At 47.2% G+C, this 19,509-nt stretch overlaps 1 protein-coding gene across 1 annotated transcript in view; it reads left to right on the forward strand.

The window, feature by feature from the left end:
* The first annotated feature begins 4,103 nt into the window (after positions 1-4,103).
* The window catches only part of PRKRIP1 (PRKR interacting protein 1), a 30,352-nt gene continuing 14,946 nt past the window's right edge, over positions 4,104-19,509 (forward strand). Inside the window, exons 1-5 of the mRNA XM_004045958.4 lie at positions 4,104-4,311; positions 5,396-5,474; positions 7,310-7,410; positions 12,363-12,448; positions 15,204-15,268. Coding sequence (XP_004046006.2) covers positions 4,111-4,311; positions 5,396-5,474; positions 7,310-7,410; positions 12,363-12,448; positions 15,204-15,268 — 532 coding nt within the window. The 5' untranslated portion in view covers positions 4,104-4,110. The remainder of the gene's footprint in view (positions 4,312-5,395; positions 5,475-7,309; positions 7,411-12,362; positions 12,449-15,203; positions 15,269-19,509) is intronic.

The following is a 19,509-nucleotide window of genomic DNA, read 5'->3' on the forward strand; positions in this document are numbered from 1 at the left end:
ATTGAGTCTTCATTCATTCTTTCTCTTAATGTCCTTATTCATTCATTCATCCATCACTTGCTCATCTCACTGACACATCTATTCAGTCTTCATATATGTTTTCATTCCTTTATTCTCCAAGCATCCTGGAAGTACCCATTCTACACCATGCCAGGGTTAGATCCTGGGATTCTGGCCCAGCCCACCACCCTGCCAAGCCCATGGGGACACAGATGGTGAGGACATAGTGGTAACTACTTCACCAGTTATTGGGATTCAGAGCTGGGAGAGCACCAAGAAGGGAGCAATTCACTTCCTGGAAGTCAGGGGTGGGAGAGGCAATCTGAGAAGGCTTCTTGGAGGCGGTAGCATTTTGGCCTATTTGAGAAGCCTGTATGGGAGTTCTCCAAGGAGGAAAAGATGCTTTGTTTTGTAGACAAAAACCTTCGTTCTGTGGAGTGTTTGGAGAAAAGTGAGGTACTGGTTGCTAACGTGTGTGATCCTGGGTGAGTTTGTGTGCATGGCCCCAGCCAGGCCAAGCCCTCCCCAGGTTCCAGTGACAGACCTGGGCCACTAAGGACCCTTAATTCCACCCTGAGCTCCTAGAAAACCACCCACTATTGGGCAGCCAGGAATGACCTTTGGAGAACAAACACTTCACCCTCCAGGTACCATCCACTTGTCCACCTGTTCATCCTCTTGGGGACTCAGTGGGAGGGCGACCCTGTCCCTAGGAGCCCATGTCCCTCCAGCAAATGTTTCTTTTATTTTTATTTTTATTTATTTATTTATTTTGAGACAGAGTCTTGCTCTGTCGCCCAGGCTGGAGTGCAAAGGCGTAATCTTAGCTCACTGAAACCTCTGCCTCCCAGGTTCAAGCAATTCTCCAGCCTCAGCCTCCCGAGTAGCTGGGATTACAGGTGTGCACCACCATGCCTGGATATTTTTTGTATTTCTAGTAGAGACGGGGTTTCACCATGTTGGCCAGGCTGGTCTCAAACTCCTGACCTCAGGTGATCTGCCCACCTCGGCCTCCCAAGGTGCTGGGATTACAGGCATGAGCCACCGCACCAGGTTTTTGTGGTCACGGAATGGTCTTGTGTGATGTTGGTGTCCTGGAAATTACTTTTGTTTGACAAGAGAACACCAAGACCCAGCTGTGAATGTCTGGCCAGCTCCCAGGGAAACAGAACAGGAACTGGACAGAGCTTCTCCTTCACATCCTTTCCCTTTTTCCTTCTCTTGTCCCACTGATCACAAAACCCACACCATTGCCTCGCTAACAATATAGCTGCTAACCCCGAGGCTTTAGTATACAAAGAAAATAAAGAGCGAAACTGTCTCAAAAAAAAAAAAAAAAAAGAATTCCAGAGACTGGCCTTAGGAGATCCAAATATCAAATGAAGCTTGCGGAGTATCCCACCTTGGGAAGGAATGCTGAACAATTGATTGACACCCTTGTTGCCACCAGCCAGACTACCAGGTGACTCATTACTTAAGATAACCATCGCAACCAAATATGCGACCTGCATACCCTCAAAACCAGATATGCGACCTGCATACCCTCACGTGCTTTGCCCAGCCCAGCCTGCATACCCTACCCCTGATGTCAATTCCCATGCTTTGCCTAATAAAAAAAATTCCCAGCCGGGCGCAGTGGCTTATGCCTGTAATCCCAGCACTTCGGGAGGCCGAGGCGGGCGAACCATGAGGTCAGGTTCGCCAACATGGTGAAACCCTGTCTCTACTAAAAGACAAAAAATTAGCCAGGCGTGGTGGCGTGCACCTGTAGTCCCAGCTACTCCGGAGGCTGAGGCAGGAGAATTGCTTGAACCTGGGAAACAGAGGTGCAGTGAGCTGAGTTCGTGCCACTGCACTCCAGCCTGGCGACAGAGCAAGACTCTGTCTCACAAAAAAAAAAAAAAAAAAAAAAAAATTCCCCACTGGCTCTTCCACAAGTCAGCTGGAGGATCCCTTCTCTTCTGCTTCCATTGTCTTCCCTGCACTCAAGCACAAGCTCTGAAATAAATGCCTTGTCTGGGAAATCTGCTTGGATCCCTGTTAAGTTTCATTACAAGGGGAGCCAAACAGCCTATGGTCTGTAACACCAAATGTATGTGAGCAACAGCTTTTCTCTTTCTCTTTCTCTCTCTATTTTTTTTTTTTTTTTTTTTAGACACAGAGTCCACCCAGGCTGGAGTGCAGTGGCACGATCTTGGCTCACAGCAACCTCCATCTCCCAGTTTCAAGCTATTCTCCTGTCTCAGCCTCCTGAATAGCTGGGATTACAGGCACACACCACCACACCTGGCTAATTTTTGTATTTTTAATAGAGATGGGGTTTCACCATGTTGGCCATGCTGGTCTCAAACTCCTGACTTCAAGTGATCTGCCCATCTCGGCCTCCCAAAACGTTGGGATTACACGTGTGAGCCACCATGCCGGGCCTTTTCTCTTTCTCAATGTCAACTAAACAAAAAATCAGGCTTTTAAAAAATTAAGGTTAGTTTTTTGCAATCTTACTGAGGACTGTAACCAGGGAAAGTCTTTCACAGAGTTTGTTAAACTGCTCCAAAACAGAGTTTCAGCACACATTTATATATTTATATTTACATACAGTTTATATAAAAACATTTATATACAGTTGGTGGTGCCCTGCATGTGCTCAGAAGTTATATCAAGCTGGGCGTGGTGGCTCATGCCTATAATCCCAGCACTTTGGGAGGCTGAGGCGGATGGATCAGCCTCAGGAGTTCGAGACGAGCCTGGCCAGCATGGTGAAACTCCATCTCTACTAAAAATACAATAATTAGCCAGGCGTGGTGGTGTGCGCCTGTATTCCCAGCTACTCAGGAGACTGAAGCAGGAGGATCACTTGAACCTGGGAGGCAGAGGCTGCAGTCAGCCGAGATTGCATCACTGAGCTCTAGCCTGGGGGACAGAGTGAGACTCTGTCTCAAAAAAAAAAAAAAAAAAAAAGTTATATCTAATGTGCTCAGGAGTTAACAATAGAGCAAAATTTCATTAAGGCTGTGTGTGAGGGTATTATCTAGTTACAGATTACAGAGGCTTGGCTGGGCATGGTGACTTACACCTATAATTTCAGCACTTTGGGAGGCCCAGGCGGGAGGATCGCTTGAGCCCAGGAGTTCAAGACCAGCCTGGGCATCACAGCAACACCTTGTCTCTGCAAAAAATAAAAATAAAAAATTAACTGGGTGTGGTGGCATGCGCCTGTAGTCTCAGCTACTCAGGAGGCTGAGGTGGGAGGAGTGCCTGAACCCGGGAGTTCAAGGCAGCAGTGACCTATGATCGAGCCCCTGCACTCCAGCCTGGGCAACCAAGCGAGACCCTGTCTCTAAAAAAAAAAAAAAGTTATAGAAGCATAATCATTAATCCCGTCAGAGATTATGTACAGGAAGAGGCAGGGGCTAGGATCATTGAACTTGTCTTTTCTAAAAATGCAGTGATTCAGGCAAGAGAGGTGGAAACCTGTGTTCTCTCTCTCTCTTCCCAGCTTATTGTTCAGGGCGTTATTGGAGAGGGCTGCGCTCAGTCACCGAGTCACGGCCTTTGTGAAATCCTGCTCGCAAGCAGAATGAGCAGACATGGTTCCTTAGGTTTACTACTTTGTCTCACACTACGAGACGGTCATTCATTGGCAGAGGTGTATTTGCGGGGGGCCAGGTATAGAGTAATTCGAGGCGGACAAAGGAGGAATGTCCCAGTCTTCAGTAAGCTCAGTGACATGTTTGCGCTGTCTTATGTAAACAGGAGATTGTCAGAAATGGAGGAGGGGGCACCAGACCCAAGGAAGTGCCCGGACAAAGCCGGGAGGCGAGGAGAGCCGACGGGGAGGAGGTGTCGAGAGCATCAGCGGGGCTGCTGGCTGGCACGAAGACGCCCGCGGGGACTGGAGAGGTCGGCTAGGGCCAGGCTACTCAGGCACGGAGGGCCACCTCCCCTTCAGGGACGTGAGCATCTAGCTGCACTGATTTGTTGTTCAGGAACAGGAAATGAAACCCCGCAGCTTTGAACACAATAACCCACGCCAGCCTCAGGCTCATGAATATTCAGCAGGCTGCTTGCGCCTTGCAACCCCGCCTCCTTTCCCCTCTGCGGAGACTGCGTATGCGTCGCCTGCGCGCGGCTGTGTCGTCATACTTGCGCGCCGCCGCCGCTCGCTGGGGAAACTGGAAGGCTGCCATGGCGAGCCCAGCCGCCTCCTCGGTGCGACCACCGAGGCCCAAGAAAGAGCCGCAGACGCTCGTCATCCCCAAGAATGCGGCGGAGGAGCAGAAGCTCAAGCTGGAGCGGCTCATGAAGAACCCGGTGAGACGAGGCCCGGGCTCCACGGCCCGTCCGAGGCCCACCCCCTTCCTCTGCAGCGCTTCAGGGTTCCCGCAGGTCCACCTTCCCCGCCTCCAAACTCAGAAACTCAGTATCCGACCCTCCAAGAGCAGTCTTTGGGGAGGAGGAGGAGAAGGAGGCTGTCCCGGAGATAGTGAACTTCCCGTCTGTCCTTGTGTGAGAGCCCAGCTTGAATCAAAGCATGGTGGAGCGGCTTCCCGTGCTCCAAGACCCCTTCTGGTTTAACTTTCTGTGAACAAAGAGCGTTAGACTGAAAAGGTAGAATTTGTGGGTTAGCAAAAGGGTATACTCTAAACAACAGTGATCGTTAGAGAGACAGTGGCCGAGACGTTTGGAGCTGGTCACTCCTCTCCCGCCCACACCCCCTCTGGGCCTCGGTCCCCTCAATCATAAAAACAATTGAACGGGAACGTCCTTTATACCTTTAACTAGAAAAGCTTGACTCTTCTTATCTAGTAGTGTTAAAGTTGGCGGTTTCTAGCTGGAAACTATGGCTTAGGTTTTTCAGTTCTGCTCTGGAAAGCGTAGCCCTGGGAAGGTGTGGACTGTGTTATACCCAAGAGTACATAGGATGAAAAAAGCCACGACAGAGGGAAGAACACAAAATCAGCTCTGTGTCCAAGTAGCAAAGCAGTCCTGCTTCATTAGTCAATTAAAATTCTTTGGTCTTAAGAGATGTAACTTGGGCTGGGTGCTGTGGCCCCTGCCTGTAATTTCAGCGCTTTGGGAGGCCAGGCGGGAGGATGGTCCGAGGCCAGGAAGGAGTTCAAGACCAGCCTGGGCAACATAGTGGGTCCCTGTCTCTACAAAAATAAAAAAATTGCCTGGTGTGATGGTGCACGCCTGTGAGTCCTAACTACTCTGGAGACTGAAGCGGGAGGATCACTTGAGCCCAGGAGTTCAAGGCTGCAGTGAGCTCTGATTGCACCACTGCACTCCAGCCTGAGGAACAGAACAAGAACCTGTCTCTAAAAAAAGAGAGGAAGATATATAATTTTGTCAACAGGTTTATACTTAGAAATGCTTTCATGTTTAAATGTTGCAGGACAAAGCAGTTCCAATTCCAGAGAAAATGAGTGAATGGGCACCTCGACCTCCCCCAGAATTTGTCCGAGATGTCATGGGTAATGTCTGTCTGTCTGTGTGTGTGTGTGTGTAAATATAATTTTTTAAGGTAGCTATAGGCTGGGCGTGGTGGCTAATGCCTGTAATCCCAGCACTTTGGGAGGCCGAGGCGGGCGGATCACGAGGTCAGGAGATCGAGACCATCCTGGCTAACACGGTGAAACCCCGTCTCTACTAAAAATACAAAAAAAATTAGCCGGGCGTGGTGGCAGGCGCCTGTAGTCCCAGCTACTTGGGAGGCTGAGGCAGGAGAATGGCGTGAACCCGGGAGGCGGAGCTTGCAGTGAGCCGAGATGGCGCCACTGCACTCCAGCCTGGGCAACAGAGCGACACTCCGTCTCAAAAAGAAAAAAAAAAAGGTAGCTATAAAAACCCTGTAGTTGGTATTTATTAAATCTCTGATGAGGGGAAATGTGTGTTCACATGTTCGTGTTTTGCTTTTACAATGACTGGGATATAGTTGCTTTTATTTGTTTTTCATCTAACATTGGTAAATTTAGCTTAAGGGCTATAGTTGCTTATGGTTTGGCACTATAGAATTTTCTCCTGCAGTATTGCGGTTTTTTTTGTTTTTGTTTTTGTTTTTCTTTTGGAGACAGAGTCTCACTCTGTCACCCAGGCTGTAGTGCAGTGACACCATCTCGGCTCACTGCAACCTCCGCCTCCCGGGTTCAAGCGATTCTCCTGCCTTAGCCTCCTGAGTAGCTAGGACTACAGGCCCGTGCCACCATGCCTGGCTGATTGTTTTATTTTTAGTAGAGACTGGGTTTCACTATGTTGGCCAGGCTGGTCTTGAACTCCTGACCTCAGGTGATCCACCCGCCTCAGCCTCCCACAATGCTAGGATTACAGCTGTGAACCACGGTGCCCGGCCATCTCCTGCATTATTCTTAATAACGCATTGTGGCTTTTTTGTAAATAAAAATAGTTTTATTATTTTGTTGGATCATAAATTAACGTATCTACAGGCTTACCATGGAGATGGTGCGGGTTTAGTTCCAGGCAACCTAGTTAAAGTGAATGTCGCAATAAAGGGAATCATGTAAATTCTTTAGTTTCCCACTGCACATACAAGTTTTCTTTATACTCTACTGTAGTTTAATGTGCAGTAGCATTATGTCTTTAAAAAGCAACATAGGCCAGGCATGGTGGCTCGTGCCTGTAATCCCAGCACTTTGGGAGGCCGAGGCAGAATTGCTCGAGTTTGAGACCAGCCTGGGCAACACAGGAAGACCTCATCTCTACTAAAAATGTAAAAATTAGCCAGGCATAGTGGTGCATGCCTGTGGTCCCAGCTACTTGGGAGGCTGAGGCAGGAGGATGGCTTGAGCCCAGGAGGTTGAGGCTCCAGTGAGCTGTGATTGCGCCACTGCCCTCCATCTTGGGTGACAGAGCAAGACCCTGTCTCAAAAAAAAGAAAAAAGCTGAAGAAAAAACACTTTTACAAAAATATGATTGTTCTACATATACAACTTTGTAAGCACCTTTATTTCATTTAATGTATCATGGATGTCTTTTCAACTCACTAGAAATTTAGCGTGTCAAATGTGAAATCATGGAGGAGGTGAGAAAGTCCCTTAACCACAGTCTGCCCCTCCTGATACTGCATTTGAGTGGGATTTTTAGTGACTTTACATTCAACATTCATAGAACAAATAATTCATGACATCTACAATATGCCAGGTACTGGGCCAGTTCTGGATACAGTGGGGAGAAAGAAAGGCATGGTCCCTTCCACGACTTCCACTTTTTGTTTCTTTAGTCACCCTCGATTAAGGGTGACCTGTGTTGGTAACTGAATTTCATCTAGAACTGTGGACTGTTCTGGCTACAGGTTCAAGTGCTGGGGCCGGCAGTGGAGAGTTCCATGTGTACAGACATCTGCGCCGGAGAGAATACCAGCGACAGGACTACATGGATGCCATGGCTGAGAAGGTCAGTGAGCCAGAAGGCTGGCTGAGCCCCCATGTTTGGGCAGTGTGCGTGTACTCTCTTTAGAAAAAGCATTTGAGGAGGCTGGGCGTGGTGGCTCAGGCCTGTAATCCCAGCACTTTGGAAGGCCGAGGCAGGGGATCACCTGAGGTCGGGAGTTTGAGACCGGCCTGACCAACATGGAGAAACTCTGTCTCTACTAAAAATACAAAATTAGCCAGGTGCATGCTTGTAATCCCAGCTACTCAGGAGGCTGAGGCAGGAGAATCTCTTGAACCCAAGAGACGGAGGTTGCAGTGAGCCAAGATCGTGCCATTGCACTCCAGCCTGGGCAACAAGAGCGAAACTCCATCTCAAAAAAAAAAAAAAAAAAGAGAAAAGAAAAGAAAAAAGCGCTTGAGGAAGAACAGATACTGCTAGTTGTGGCTGGTGTGAGGTCTGCCTTCTACGGACAGCACGAAATGCAGAGTCTCTACTAAAAATACAAAACCCCGTCTCTACTAAAAATACAAAAATTAGCTGGACGTGGTGGTGGGCAACTGTAGTCCCAGCTACTTAGGAGGCTGAGGCAGGAGAATTGCTGGAATCTGGGAGGCGAAGGTTGCAGTGAGCCTAGATTGCACCGTTGCATGCCAGCCTGGGCGACAGAGTGAAACTCCATCTCAAAAAAAGGAAAAAAAAAATAACACCAAGAAATAATCATAAAATATTGTAATATTTAGCCATAAAAAGGAACAAACTGCTGATCTGTACAGCAACTGGGATGAATCTTTAAACATGGTGAGTAAAAGAAGCCTTGCACGAAAGAGACCATATTGTGTAATTTCATTTATATGATGTTTTAGAGCAGGTACAATTAGTTTGTGTGAGAAAAAAAAACTGGTTATCTGGTTGGGGTCACGGTTGACTGGGAAAAGACATATGAGGGGACTTTCTGGGGTGATCAAACTGTACACTCGAGATCTGGGCATTTGGTTCTGTGTAGATACTAACTTTATTTATTATTTTGAGATGGAGTTCTGCTCTTGTTGCCCAGGCTGAGTGCAGTGGGGTGATCTTGGCTCACTGCAACCTCCACCTCCCAGTTTCAAGTGGTTCTCCTGCCTCAGCTTCCTGAGTAGCTGGGACTATAGGCACAACCCACCATGCCTGGCTAATTTTTTGTGTTTTTAGTAGAGATGGGGTTTCAGTATGTTGGCCAGGCTGGTCTTGAACTCCTGACCTCAAGTGATCCACCTGCCTCGGCCTCCCAAAGTGCTGGGATTACAGGCGTGAGCCACCATGCCCGGCCAGCTATTACTTTAAAAGGAAAAAGAAAAGCATACACAAATATGAAACCCTATTTAATAACGTGCCGGCTTGAATGTTCAAGAATGGAACTTCCCGATGTCTGCAGCTTACTTTGAAACGCACCAAAACAAACAAACAAAAAAATGATGAATTAGTGGAGGAATAGAGGTATGAGTAGAGCTCTGGAAGGGAGGAATTATAATTTTCCCCATTTTATAGATGAGGAAAATGAGGCTTGGAAACAGGACTGCTGGGAAGACATAATACAATGCATACCAATAGAGGTATGGATAGATTGATAGGTGTGTGATAAAGAAAATCCAGCACAACAGGAATTGTTGAGTCAAAGAGCAGTGGATATATCTGCTGTATAATTCTTTTAACTTTTCTGTTTGAAATTTTCAAAATAAAACATTAGGGAAAATTTAAACCAAAGAGACAGCCAGGATACAAAAGAAAATATGTAAGAATTTATTGGAATGGCCAAAATTGAGTTAGAAAAAATTCTGCTTTGGGGGGCCAGCCGTGGTGGCTCAGGCCTGTAATCCCAGCACTTTAGGAGGCCAAGGTTGGTGGATCACTTGAGGTCAGGATTTCAAGACCAGCCTGGCCAACATGGTGAGACCCCATCTCTACTAAAAATACAAAATTAGCCGGGCGTGGTGGCACATGCCTATAATCCCAGCTACTCGGGAGGCTGAGGCAGGAGAATCGCTTGAACCGAGGAGTTGGAGGTTTCGGTGAGCTGAGATTGCGCCATTACACTCCAGCCTGGGCAACAAGAGCGAAACTCTGTCTCAAAAAAAAACAAAAACAAAAATTAACCAGGCGCAGTGGTGCACACCTGTAATCCCAGCTACTTGGGAGGCTGAGGCAGGAGAATCACTTGAACCGGGGAGATGGAAGTTGCAGTGAGCTGAGATTGTGCCACTGCACTCCAGCCTGGGTGACAGAGTGAGACTCCTTCTGAAAAAGAAGAAGAAAAAATGTCCTGCTCTGGGCACAGAATGGGGTCATTGTTGTGCTGGCTGTCAACTGATACTTGCTTGTCCTGTAGTTTTTCCTGGCCCCTGGGTGTTGGTGGTGGTTCTTGTTCCTGCCATCTTTTGTTGGTAACAGTCTCAATCCTAGTGAGAAGTATTAGACAGTTTTTGTCACAAAATTCTACCAGGTCACTGCAGTGGGTTTGCCTGTCAAAAATAATGCTCTGTGTATAGAAACCATCAAGCTGGGTGTGGCGGCTCACACCTGTAATCCCAGCACTTTGGAAGGCCAAGGTGAGAGGATCACTTGAGCCCAGGAGTTTGAACCCAGGCAACATGGCAAGACCCCATCTCTACAAAGAATACAAAGACTAGCCAGATGTGGTGGTAGCCGCCTGTAGTCCCAGCTGCTTGGGAGGCTGAGGCAGGAGGATCGCTTGAGCCTGGACGGTCAAGGCTGCAGTGAGCTGTGATCACGCCCTGTACTCTAGCCTGAGTTAGTGAGCCAGACCCTGTCTCAAAAAGAAAGAAAGGGGGTGGGGGGTGGAGTGAGGGAGGGAGAGAAAGGAAAAGAAACTACTATCAGAAGAAACACTTTTATAAACTATTTTAGACGGGAGGACATAGAGTAGGTTGCTGTCTCAAACACTATAAATTCGTCTGAAGTTTTTATGTATTGATTCAAGACTCAGAGAAAATACAGAAAAATGTTTCACAAACCTTGGCCTCTATGCAAATGCAAAGATTCTTATTTTGGATGGCAAAAGACAGTCTCTGAGATTAAAAAAAAAGGCAAGAGCGTCCTCATTTTTTAGTGACAGATCACCTCCATCAGAGCCCAGTCCCACTCACCCCTGCTTGAGACATTGCCTCTGCCAGGTGCGGCAGCCAGCGGGGGCTCTGTTTAGTTCACTTGCTGGTAAATTCGGCTTCTTCAGCAGCACAGAGTAAGACATTCACGCTCAGCTTTTTTTTTTTTTTTTCTGAGACAGAGTCTCGCTCTGTCACCCAGGCTGGAGTGTAATCTTGGCTTGCTGCAGTCTCTGCCTCCTGGGTTCAAGCAATTCTAGTGTCTCAGCCTCCCGAGTACCTGGGATTACAGGTGCCTGCCACCTGGCCTGGCTAATTTTTGTATTTTTAGTAGAGACAGGGTTTCACCATGTTGCCCACACTGGTCTCGAACTCTGGACCTCAGGTGATCTGCCCACCTCAGCTTCCCAGTGTGCTGGGATTACAGGCGTGAGCCACCGCACCCGGACTTCACAGCTCAGCTTCTAAGCAAATCAAATCTTTTAGATTTAAGTCATTTGCTTTTTGGTTGTCCAGAAAGTTGATTAATTAAAGTTGATTTCCTTCCTGAAGGAATATTTTCTGCCCTCAGAGAGAGGGCTTGTTTGGTTTGGTTTCTGTGCCACTGTAAGCAGATGCGTACAGCCCTGGCGGTGCAGACCAGCAGAGGTGTTGAAGGCACCTCTTCCTCCTTTGCCGGCTCCTTATTTTTTGCTCCATTGACCTTTATGGCTGTGACTGGAAGAAACAAGAGATGACACTTTGAATCAGTAGATGTCTTTGTAGTTTACAGGTGATTTTCTATTTTTTTTGAGACAGTCTCCCTCTGCCGCCTAGACTGGTGTGCAGTGGTGCAATTTCCGGTCTCTGCAACCTCTGCCTCTTAGGTTCAAGTGATTCTCCTGCCTCAGCCTCCCGAGTATCAGCCTCCGAAAGTACTGGGATTACAGGCATGAGCCATTGTGCCCAAACCCTTATTTCATTATTGTTCCTAACAGCTCTGGGAGAGAGGAATTACAATTTTCCCCATTTTATAGATGAGTAGACTGAGGCTTGGAGACAGAACTGCTGAGAAGAAGTAATGCAGTACTTACAAATATCTGTGTGGGTGTGGGTGCGTGCTTAGCAGCAGGTCATGGCAGCAGATGGCATGTGTTACGCTGCTTTAGAATCAGTCATTTGGTGGCTGGGCACAGTGGCCTGTAATCTCAGCACTTTGGGAGGCTGAGGTGGGAGGATCCTTTCAGGCCAGGAGTTTAAAACCAGCCTGGACAACATAGCCAGACCTGTCTCTACAAAATAAACATAAAAATTAGCCAGATGTAATGGCATGCACCCATAGTCCCAAGTACTCAGGAGACTGAGACAGGACGATCTATCAAGCCCAGGAGTTCAAGGTTGTAGTGAGCTATTGTGCCACTGCACTCCAGCCTAGGCGACAGAGTAAGACCTTGTCTCAAAACAAAAACGAAAAAACTCAGCCATTTGGTAACTATGGTTGGGCTTAGGGCTTGAAAATTCCATGGTTCTGACCCTCCGGCCATTCATTCTAATGAGCTCTGGGCAGTATCCAAGGCCCCGGCTGAGCAGATGGTGAGCGCTGCCCTCAGAGTGTCCTCTGCACTCCCTCCTGTATTGTCTCCTATATTGTGCTATGCATGAGTGGTGCCTCAGTCAACTAAAAGAGTTACTTCGCCATCGGAGACCTATGTATTGATTACCTGCCCTGCCTCTGGGACAGCCTTTTAAAGTTAAAATGGCCCTGGGGACCCGGGTAGTGCCTCCGGCACCCCCAGTGGTGTGACTTCTAGAACGCTCCTACTTTGCCTGAGCAAAACCTCCCACAGTCTGCCCAGACCAGAGCGTGTCTAAATGATGTGGGTTTTGTTGCAGCAAAAATTGGATGCAGAGTTTCAGAAAAGACTGGAAAAGAATAAAATTGCTGCAGAGGAGCAGACCGCAAAGCGCCGGAAGAAGCGGTAAGCGGCATGGCCTAACTGTGATGACACTTAAGGGCCAGGGGTGGTGGCTGGGTGAGCTGTCCTTGCAGTCAGTAGTAGTTCCTCTGCATGACCTGTAGTGGTCATGAGTGTAGAGCAATGACTTCTACTACCTGAGCAGAGAGCAAGTTCCTTATGACCCTCCAGCTGGTTACAGATTGTCCAGAGCTTGCAAGTCAGGACTTCGGTGATCACATTGATTTCTGTGTCTCCTTCAGGTCTGTATTTTTTTTTTTTTTTTTGAGACAGAGTCTCACTGTGTCCCCCAGGCTGCAGTGCAGTGGCACAATCTCGGCTCACTGCAACCTCCGCCTCCTGGGTTCAAGCAATTCTCCTGCCTCAGCCTCCCGAGTAGCTGGGATTACAGGTGCCCGCCACCATACCCAGCTAATTTTTATATTTTTAGTAGAGACGAGGTTTCACCATGTTGGTCAGGCTGGTCTTGAACTCCTCACCTCAGGTGATCCGCCTGCTTCGGCCTCCCAAAGTGCTGGGATTACAGGCATGAGCCACCACACACGGCCGCATCTGTATTTTAACAAGGTGCTGCAACCAAACTTCCCATTTAGCATGTTTCTTAAATTACGGTTTATGACTCCCTCAAGTGACTACATGGTATATAGGCTGTGTGTTTATATGTGTATCTGTGTGTTTACATAAGTGGTCTCTCAACTTTTACAATTAGAGCTGAGGAGGATTCTAACAACAGCCCCTAAATATCTTGAAATGAAAAAGCATCTTTAGGGACCAGGCATGGTGGCTCACAGTTGTAATCTCAGCACTTTGGGAAGCCAAGGCAGGAGGATTGCTTGAGCCCAGGGGGCTGAGGCTGCAGTGAGTTATGATCGCACCACTACACTCCAGCCTGGGTGACAAAGTGCAACCCTGTCTCTACAATAATAATAAAAAAATTTTTTTTTAAAAAAGCACCCCTGTTATTTCTGAGGTTGCTTTGCCTCAGGGCTCCCCGGGATTTGCTCTTGAATCCTAATGAAAGCAGCTGATAAGGACGGACTGGCAGAGTCATGCAAAAGTTTTGGTTGGTGCAAAAGTAACTGCAGTTTTGGACCGTGAATTTTAGATCATTATAACTAGGCTCAAACCATGTTTATTGATCAGAATAGGAACCATTACAATCAACACATTTTCACCAATGAGAAATAAGTTTATTTCTATAATGTAAAAATCCATGCTCCGGGATTTGAAGAACTCTTGGAAAGCATTTTCTGCATCCCGCTGGTTGTGGAAGTGCTTTCCCTGCAAAAAGTTGTCAAAGTGCTTGAAGAAGTGGTAGTCGGTTGGCAAGAAGTCAGGTGAATATGGTGGATGAGGCAACACATCGCAGCCCAATTTGTTCAACCTTTGAAGCGTTGGTTGTGTGACTTGTGGTTGGGCATTGTCCTGGGGAAGAATTGGGCCCCTTCTGTTGATCAGTGCCGGCTGCAGGCGTTGGAGTTTTCAGTGCATCTCATCGATTTGCTGCACATACTTCTCCAGTGTGCTGGTTTCACCGGGATTCAGAAAGCTGTAGTGGATCAGTCCAGCAGCTGACCAGCAAACAGTGACCATGACCTTTTTTGGTGCGAGTTTGGCTTTGGGAAGTGCTTTGGAGCGGCTTCTTGGTCTAACCACTGAGCTGGTTGTCGCAGGTGTCATGTAAAATCCACTTTTCATCACATGTCACAATCTGATCGAGAAATGGTTCATTGTTGTTGCGTAGAGTAAGAGAAGACGACACTTCAAAATAATGATTTTTTTGATTTTCGCTCAGCTCATGAGGCACCCACTTACCGAGCTTTCTCACCTTTCCAGTTTGCTTCAAATGCTGAATGACTGTAGAATGGTCGATTCTGAGTTCTTTGGCCCCTTCTCATGTAGTTGTAAGAGGATCAGCTTCCATGATTGCTCTCAATTTGTCATTGTCCAATGACCGATGGCTGGCCACGATGCTCATCTTCAAGCCTCTTGTCTCCTTTGCAAAACTTCTTGCCCCACCACTGCACTGTACATTCATTGGCAGTTCCTGGGCCAAATGCGTTGTTGATGTTGTGAGTTGTCTCCACTGCTTTACGACCCATTTTGAATTTGAATAAGAAAATCACTTGAATTTGCTTTTTGTCTAGCATCGTTTTCATAGTCTAAACATAAACAAGTAATAAGTCATTAGCAAAAAAAAAAAAAAGCCGATTAAAATGATGTATAACATAATCACATCTATTTAAGAATATATAGGCCGGGTGTGGTGGCTCACACCCGTAATCCCAGCACTTTGGGAGGCCAAGGCAGGCGGATCATGAGGTCAGGAGATTGAGACCATCCTGGCTAACACAGAGAAACCCCATGTCTATTGAAAATACAAAAAAATTAGCTGGGCATGGTGGCGGGTGCCTGTAGTCCCAGGCTACTCAGGAGGCCGAGGCAGGAGAATGGTGTGAACCCAGGAGGCAGAGCTTGCAGTGAGCCGAGATCGCGCCACTGCACTCCAGCCTGGGTGACAGAGCGAGAGACTCCGTCTCAAAAAAAAAAAAAAAGAATATATTCCAATATCAAACAGCAAATTCCAGCAATGCAAAAACGGCAATTACTTTTGCACTCACCTAATATTTTTCTTATTTTGTTATTGTAATGTTTGTGTTATTCCGCAGGTTTTAGAGATACCATAAGGAGGTGTTTATTTTCTAAAATATACCATAATGTAGTTAAGGAATCAATGTATATGGTTTTACATTTTTAGCCAGAAGTTAAAAGAGAAGAAATTACTGGCAAAGAAGATGAAACTTGAACAGAAGAAACAAGAAGGTGAGTGGTGCCCACTTTTCTTGGCTGTAGCTTCTTTCTTCTTGTTGGTCACAGTGGCTGAACTGTCAGGAAACACAGGGACGGAGAGTTTGGGCTGGTTGGCTGGCCACTGAAGAAATAACAGCTTATTCATATTAGCTAGGACCCATTGAATTGCAAGTATCAGAAAACCAAACTGGCTTAAGCAAAAAGATACTGGCTCAAGTTAGGTTGAGGACAGACCTCCCTTCTGGCATGGCTGGTCAGGGAGATCAGTGACATTATTGGTTATTGACATCTCCCCCTCTGTCCTGATGTCCTGTCCTCAGGCTCACACTTGTGGTTTTGAGGTACCTGCGGCAGCTCTCGGGGCTACATCCCTCCTTGATCTTGTCCAGGAGGGAAAATTGAGAGGATGTCTCAGCTTTCCTAGCAAAAGTCTTTTTGTGTCTCTCTGGCTCCGATTGAGTCACTTGCCAGGTCAGGTAAGAATGCTTTTGGCTACAAGCAACAAAATGCAGCAGCAAAGTGCCTAAACCACGAGGAGTTGGTTGTTTTTACAGGATGAGAAATCTGGTAGTAGGTGGCAGCGTGATGTGGCTCAGCAGTGTGGGCTGGCTCCCCTGCACATTCCTTGGCCTTTACTCTGAGAGTATGAGGTGGCTCCCATGGCTTCTGGCACCGTACCTGTGTTCAAAGCAAGAAGAAGGGGAGTGAGGTGGTACTTATGTGGTCTGCCTTTTTTAAATTGGAGAGCAAAAGTTTCTCCAAAAGTGCCCAGAAGACATCACCTTAGATACTAGGTCTCTTTGCCATCACTAGCTGCCGTCAGGCTAGAGGAATAGAAAACAGAACTGTTGTAACCAACTCAAACCTATCGTGATCCAGCACTGCGAGCTGAGTACATTGCCACCCTAGCCAGATCCAGGTCCCATTAATAAGGAAGAGTGGGGGGCAGGGTTGGCTGTTAGGTCAGCATCCCACCGTGCTGCCAGTCCTGCCGCCTCTGAACTCATCACAATGCTAGAGGTGCTATCCCCCATCCCTGGGAGCTCATGGGCTGTGAATAAGGGTGGGGGGCCCCAGCTGGAAAGGGCCAAGGATGCTAAGAGACCAAAAAATGACACTGTCCTCCACATGACTGCGTCTATGGCTATTCCATGCTTGACTGGATCTGCTTCCTGAGTGCATGATTGTGGTTTTTGGTTTTAGGGTGAAGTCAGACTTTCATTGACGTATTAAAATAGAATTGGGCTGGGCATGGTGGCCCATGCCTATAATCGCAGCTACTTGAGAGGCTGAGGCAGGAGAATCACTTGAGCCCAGGAGGCTGAGGTTGCAGTGAGCCGAGATCACGCCATTGCACTCCAGCCTGGGCAACAAAAGCAAAACTCCATCTCAAAAAAATAAAACAGGCCAGGCATGGTGGCTCATGCCTGTAATCCCAGCACTTTGGGAAGCCAAGGCGAGTGGATCACCTGAGGTCAAGAGTTCGAGACCAGCCTGGCCAACGTGGTGAAACCCCATCTCTACTAAAAATACAAAAATTAGCTAGGCGTGATGGCAGGCACCTGTAATCCCAGCTATTCGGGAGGCCGAGGTAGGAGAATTGCTTGAACCTGGGAGGCAGAGGTTGCAGTGAGCCGAGATTGTGCCATTGCACTTCAGCCTGGGTGACAGGAGCGAAACTCCGTCTCAAAAATAAATAAAATAAAATATGATTGGCCACTTCTAGGAACCACTTCCTTATGAGTTGTAAATGTACTGTGTGATACATCGGATATGGTTTTAGGTTGTTTCTCACCCTTTCCTAGAAGAAATTATTTTAAACTGCTAAAATGTGACTGATAGGACCTCATCTCTCAAATAAACTACCTCATCACTTTCCCCTCCACCGCAGCAGTAGATCATGGAAGTACTTGTCCCAAGTAGGAGGATTGGGCATAAAAGCTATTCTCACAATCTGTTAAGGGGTTATTGTAGCTTGGACCTATTATATTTGGAAATTTGAGACCAGCCTGGGCAGCATAGTAAGACCCCATCTCTACAAACAGTAAAAAATCAGCCAGGCATGGTGGTGCACACCTGTAGTCCCAGCTTTTTGGGAGGCTGGGGCAGGAGGATTGCTTGAACCCAGGAGTTCAAGACTAGTCTGGGCAACATAGTGAGACCCCATCTCTACAAAAAGTTTTAAAAATTAGTCAGGTGTGGTGGTGCACGCCTGTCGTCCTAGCTAGTCTGGAGGCTGAGGCAGGAGAGTCGCCTGAGCCCAGGAGGTCAAGGCTGCAGTGAGCCATGATTGTGCCACTGCACTGCAGCCTAGGTGACAGAGCAAGATTCTGTCTCAAAAAAAAAAAAAATAATAATAATAATAGATCTCCTTTGCTGAGTAATTTGACCCTCCCTCCTCAGGGTTTGTTGGTTTTGCTGCTTATCATTGTCATTGTTGCTATTTGTGTGTTTAGTGACTTTCCTAACAAATTCTGTAAAACCTGTATTCTTTGTTGTGTTTGGACTCTGAAGTCTCTGCTTGGTCAGCTTAGTTGGTCAGTGGAAGATGAGAGATTTCCTTGAATGTCTTGAACCACTGCATCTCCCAGTCTTTGCCAAGGAGCTCTGTGTGTGTGTTGGAATGTGCCTCCAACCCCCTGGCAGGCAGTCTCCAATTTTCTGTAGCCTTTACTTCCTGCTTGCACAGAGCCTCCAGGGCAGCAGAGGTGAGCGGTCAGGGCCTTGGCTCTCTTTCCTGGGCATGTGCACTGCTCTGGTGGCCCTCTAGAGTCCCAGCTTTTCCTTTTAAGCTTTTTGGTCAGTTTCTTGTTTGTGTCAATCGTTACTGCTGTCTTGGTTGGTGGGATGTTAAACAGTTGTCACTGATGGTTTTTGACAAACGCCCAGGGGAAAATGCTGTTCACGTTGAGTGAGCTCAACTCAATACTGAGTCAAATCAACTAAAGACAAGCCTTGCAGGTAGACGTTTCCAGGGAACTGCTAGACAGGTCAACTAGGGCCAGTACCCTGGGAGTGGAACTTCCAACAGCTCCCAACCCAGTCAGCCTCCTCCCATTTTTACAGCTACTGTGGCAGGGGGACTCTTGGTTTTCAAGACTCCCTCAGATCTGGGGAGAGGGAGATGGGAAATTAAAACCCACAGAACTCACACTCTTAGTGAGGTTCAGGCATTTGAACAGCTCGAGGAGCATTTCCAGAGTTCTGAAAAAGTTGATTTTTAGGATTTTTGCCAGTGTTCTGTTACCTTTATGGAGGAGCAGATTTTTGGAGGCCCTTACTCTGCCATTCATCCCTTTAGATTTTAACTTTCAAACAGCACTGCATTTGAAGTATGTTTCCTGTACGTCAAATGTTTGGGTCATGTTTTTTAATTCATTCTGACAGTCTGTCTCTTTCTTGATATGTTTGGATTCAAGGCTACCATTTAATTTGTTTTTTGTTTTCATTTTTGTGTTTTTGAAGCAAGGTCTCACTTTGTCACCCAGGCTGGAGTGCAGCAGTGCAATCACGGCTCACGGCGGCCTCGAACTCCTGGTGGGCTCAAGCAATCCTCTTACTTCAGCCTCTTGAGTAGCTGGGACTACAGGTGTGTACCACCATGCCTGGCTAATGTGTTATTTTTTTGTAGAGATGGGGTCTCACTATGTTGTCCAGGCTTGTCTTGAACTCCTGGGCTCAAGTGATCCTCCCACTTCAGCCTCCCAAGTAGCTGAGACCTCAGGCCTGTGCCACCACCCTCAGGTAATTTTTGTATTTTTTATAGAAACTAGGTTTCACTATGTTTTGAACTCTTAAGCTCAAGTGACCCTCCCGCCTTGGCCTCTCAAAGTGCTGGGATTTCAGGCGTGAGCCACCATGTGAAGCTGCTGTGGTTTTTCTCTGGCTGCTTGTTTTTTTTTTTTTTTGTTTGTTTGTTTTTAAGTTGGAGTCTTGCTCTATCACCTAGGCCGGAGTACAGTGTGCAATCTTGGCTCACTGCAACCTCCACCTCCTGGGTTCAAGCAATTCTCCTGCCTCGGCCTCCCTAATAACTGAGATTACAGGTATGCACCACCATGCCCAGCTAATTTTTGTATTTTTAGTAGGGATGGGGTTTCACTATATTGGCCAGGTTGATCTTGAACTCCTCACCTCAGGTGATCTGCCCACCTCAGCCTCCCAAAGTGCTGGGATTACAGGTGTGAACCACCACACCTGACCTTAGTTCTATTTTTAATTTTTGTGTAATCACCATACTTTTCCATAGTAAC

This window comes from Gorilla gorilla, chromosome 6 (genome assembly GCF_029281585.2).
Source record: "Gorilla gorilla gorilla isolate KB3781 chromosome 6, NHGRI_mGorGor1-v2.1_pri, whole genome shotgun sequence".
Taxonomy (NCBI): domain Eukaryota; kingdom Metazoa; phylum Chordata; class Mammalia; order Primates; family Hominidae; genus Gorilla; species Gorilla gorilla.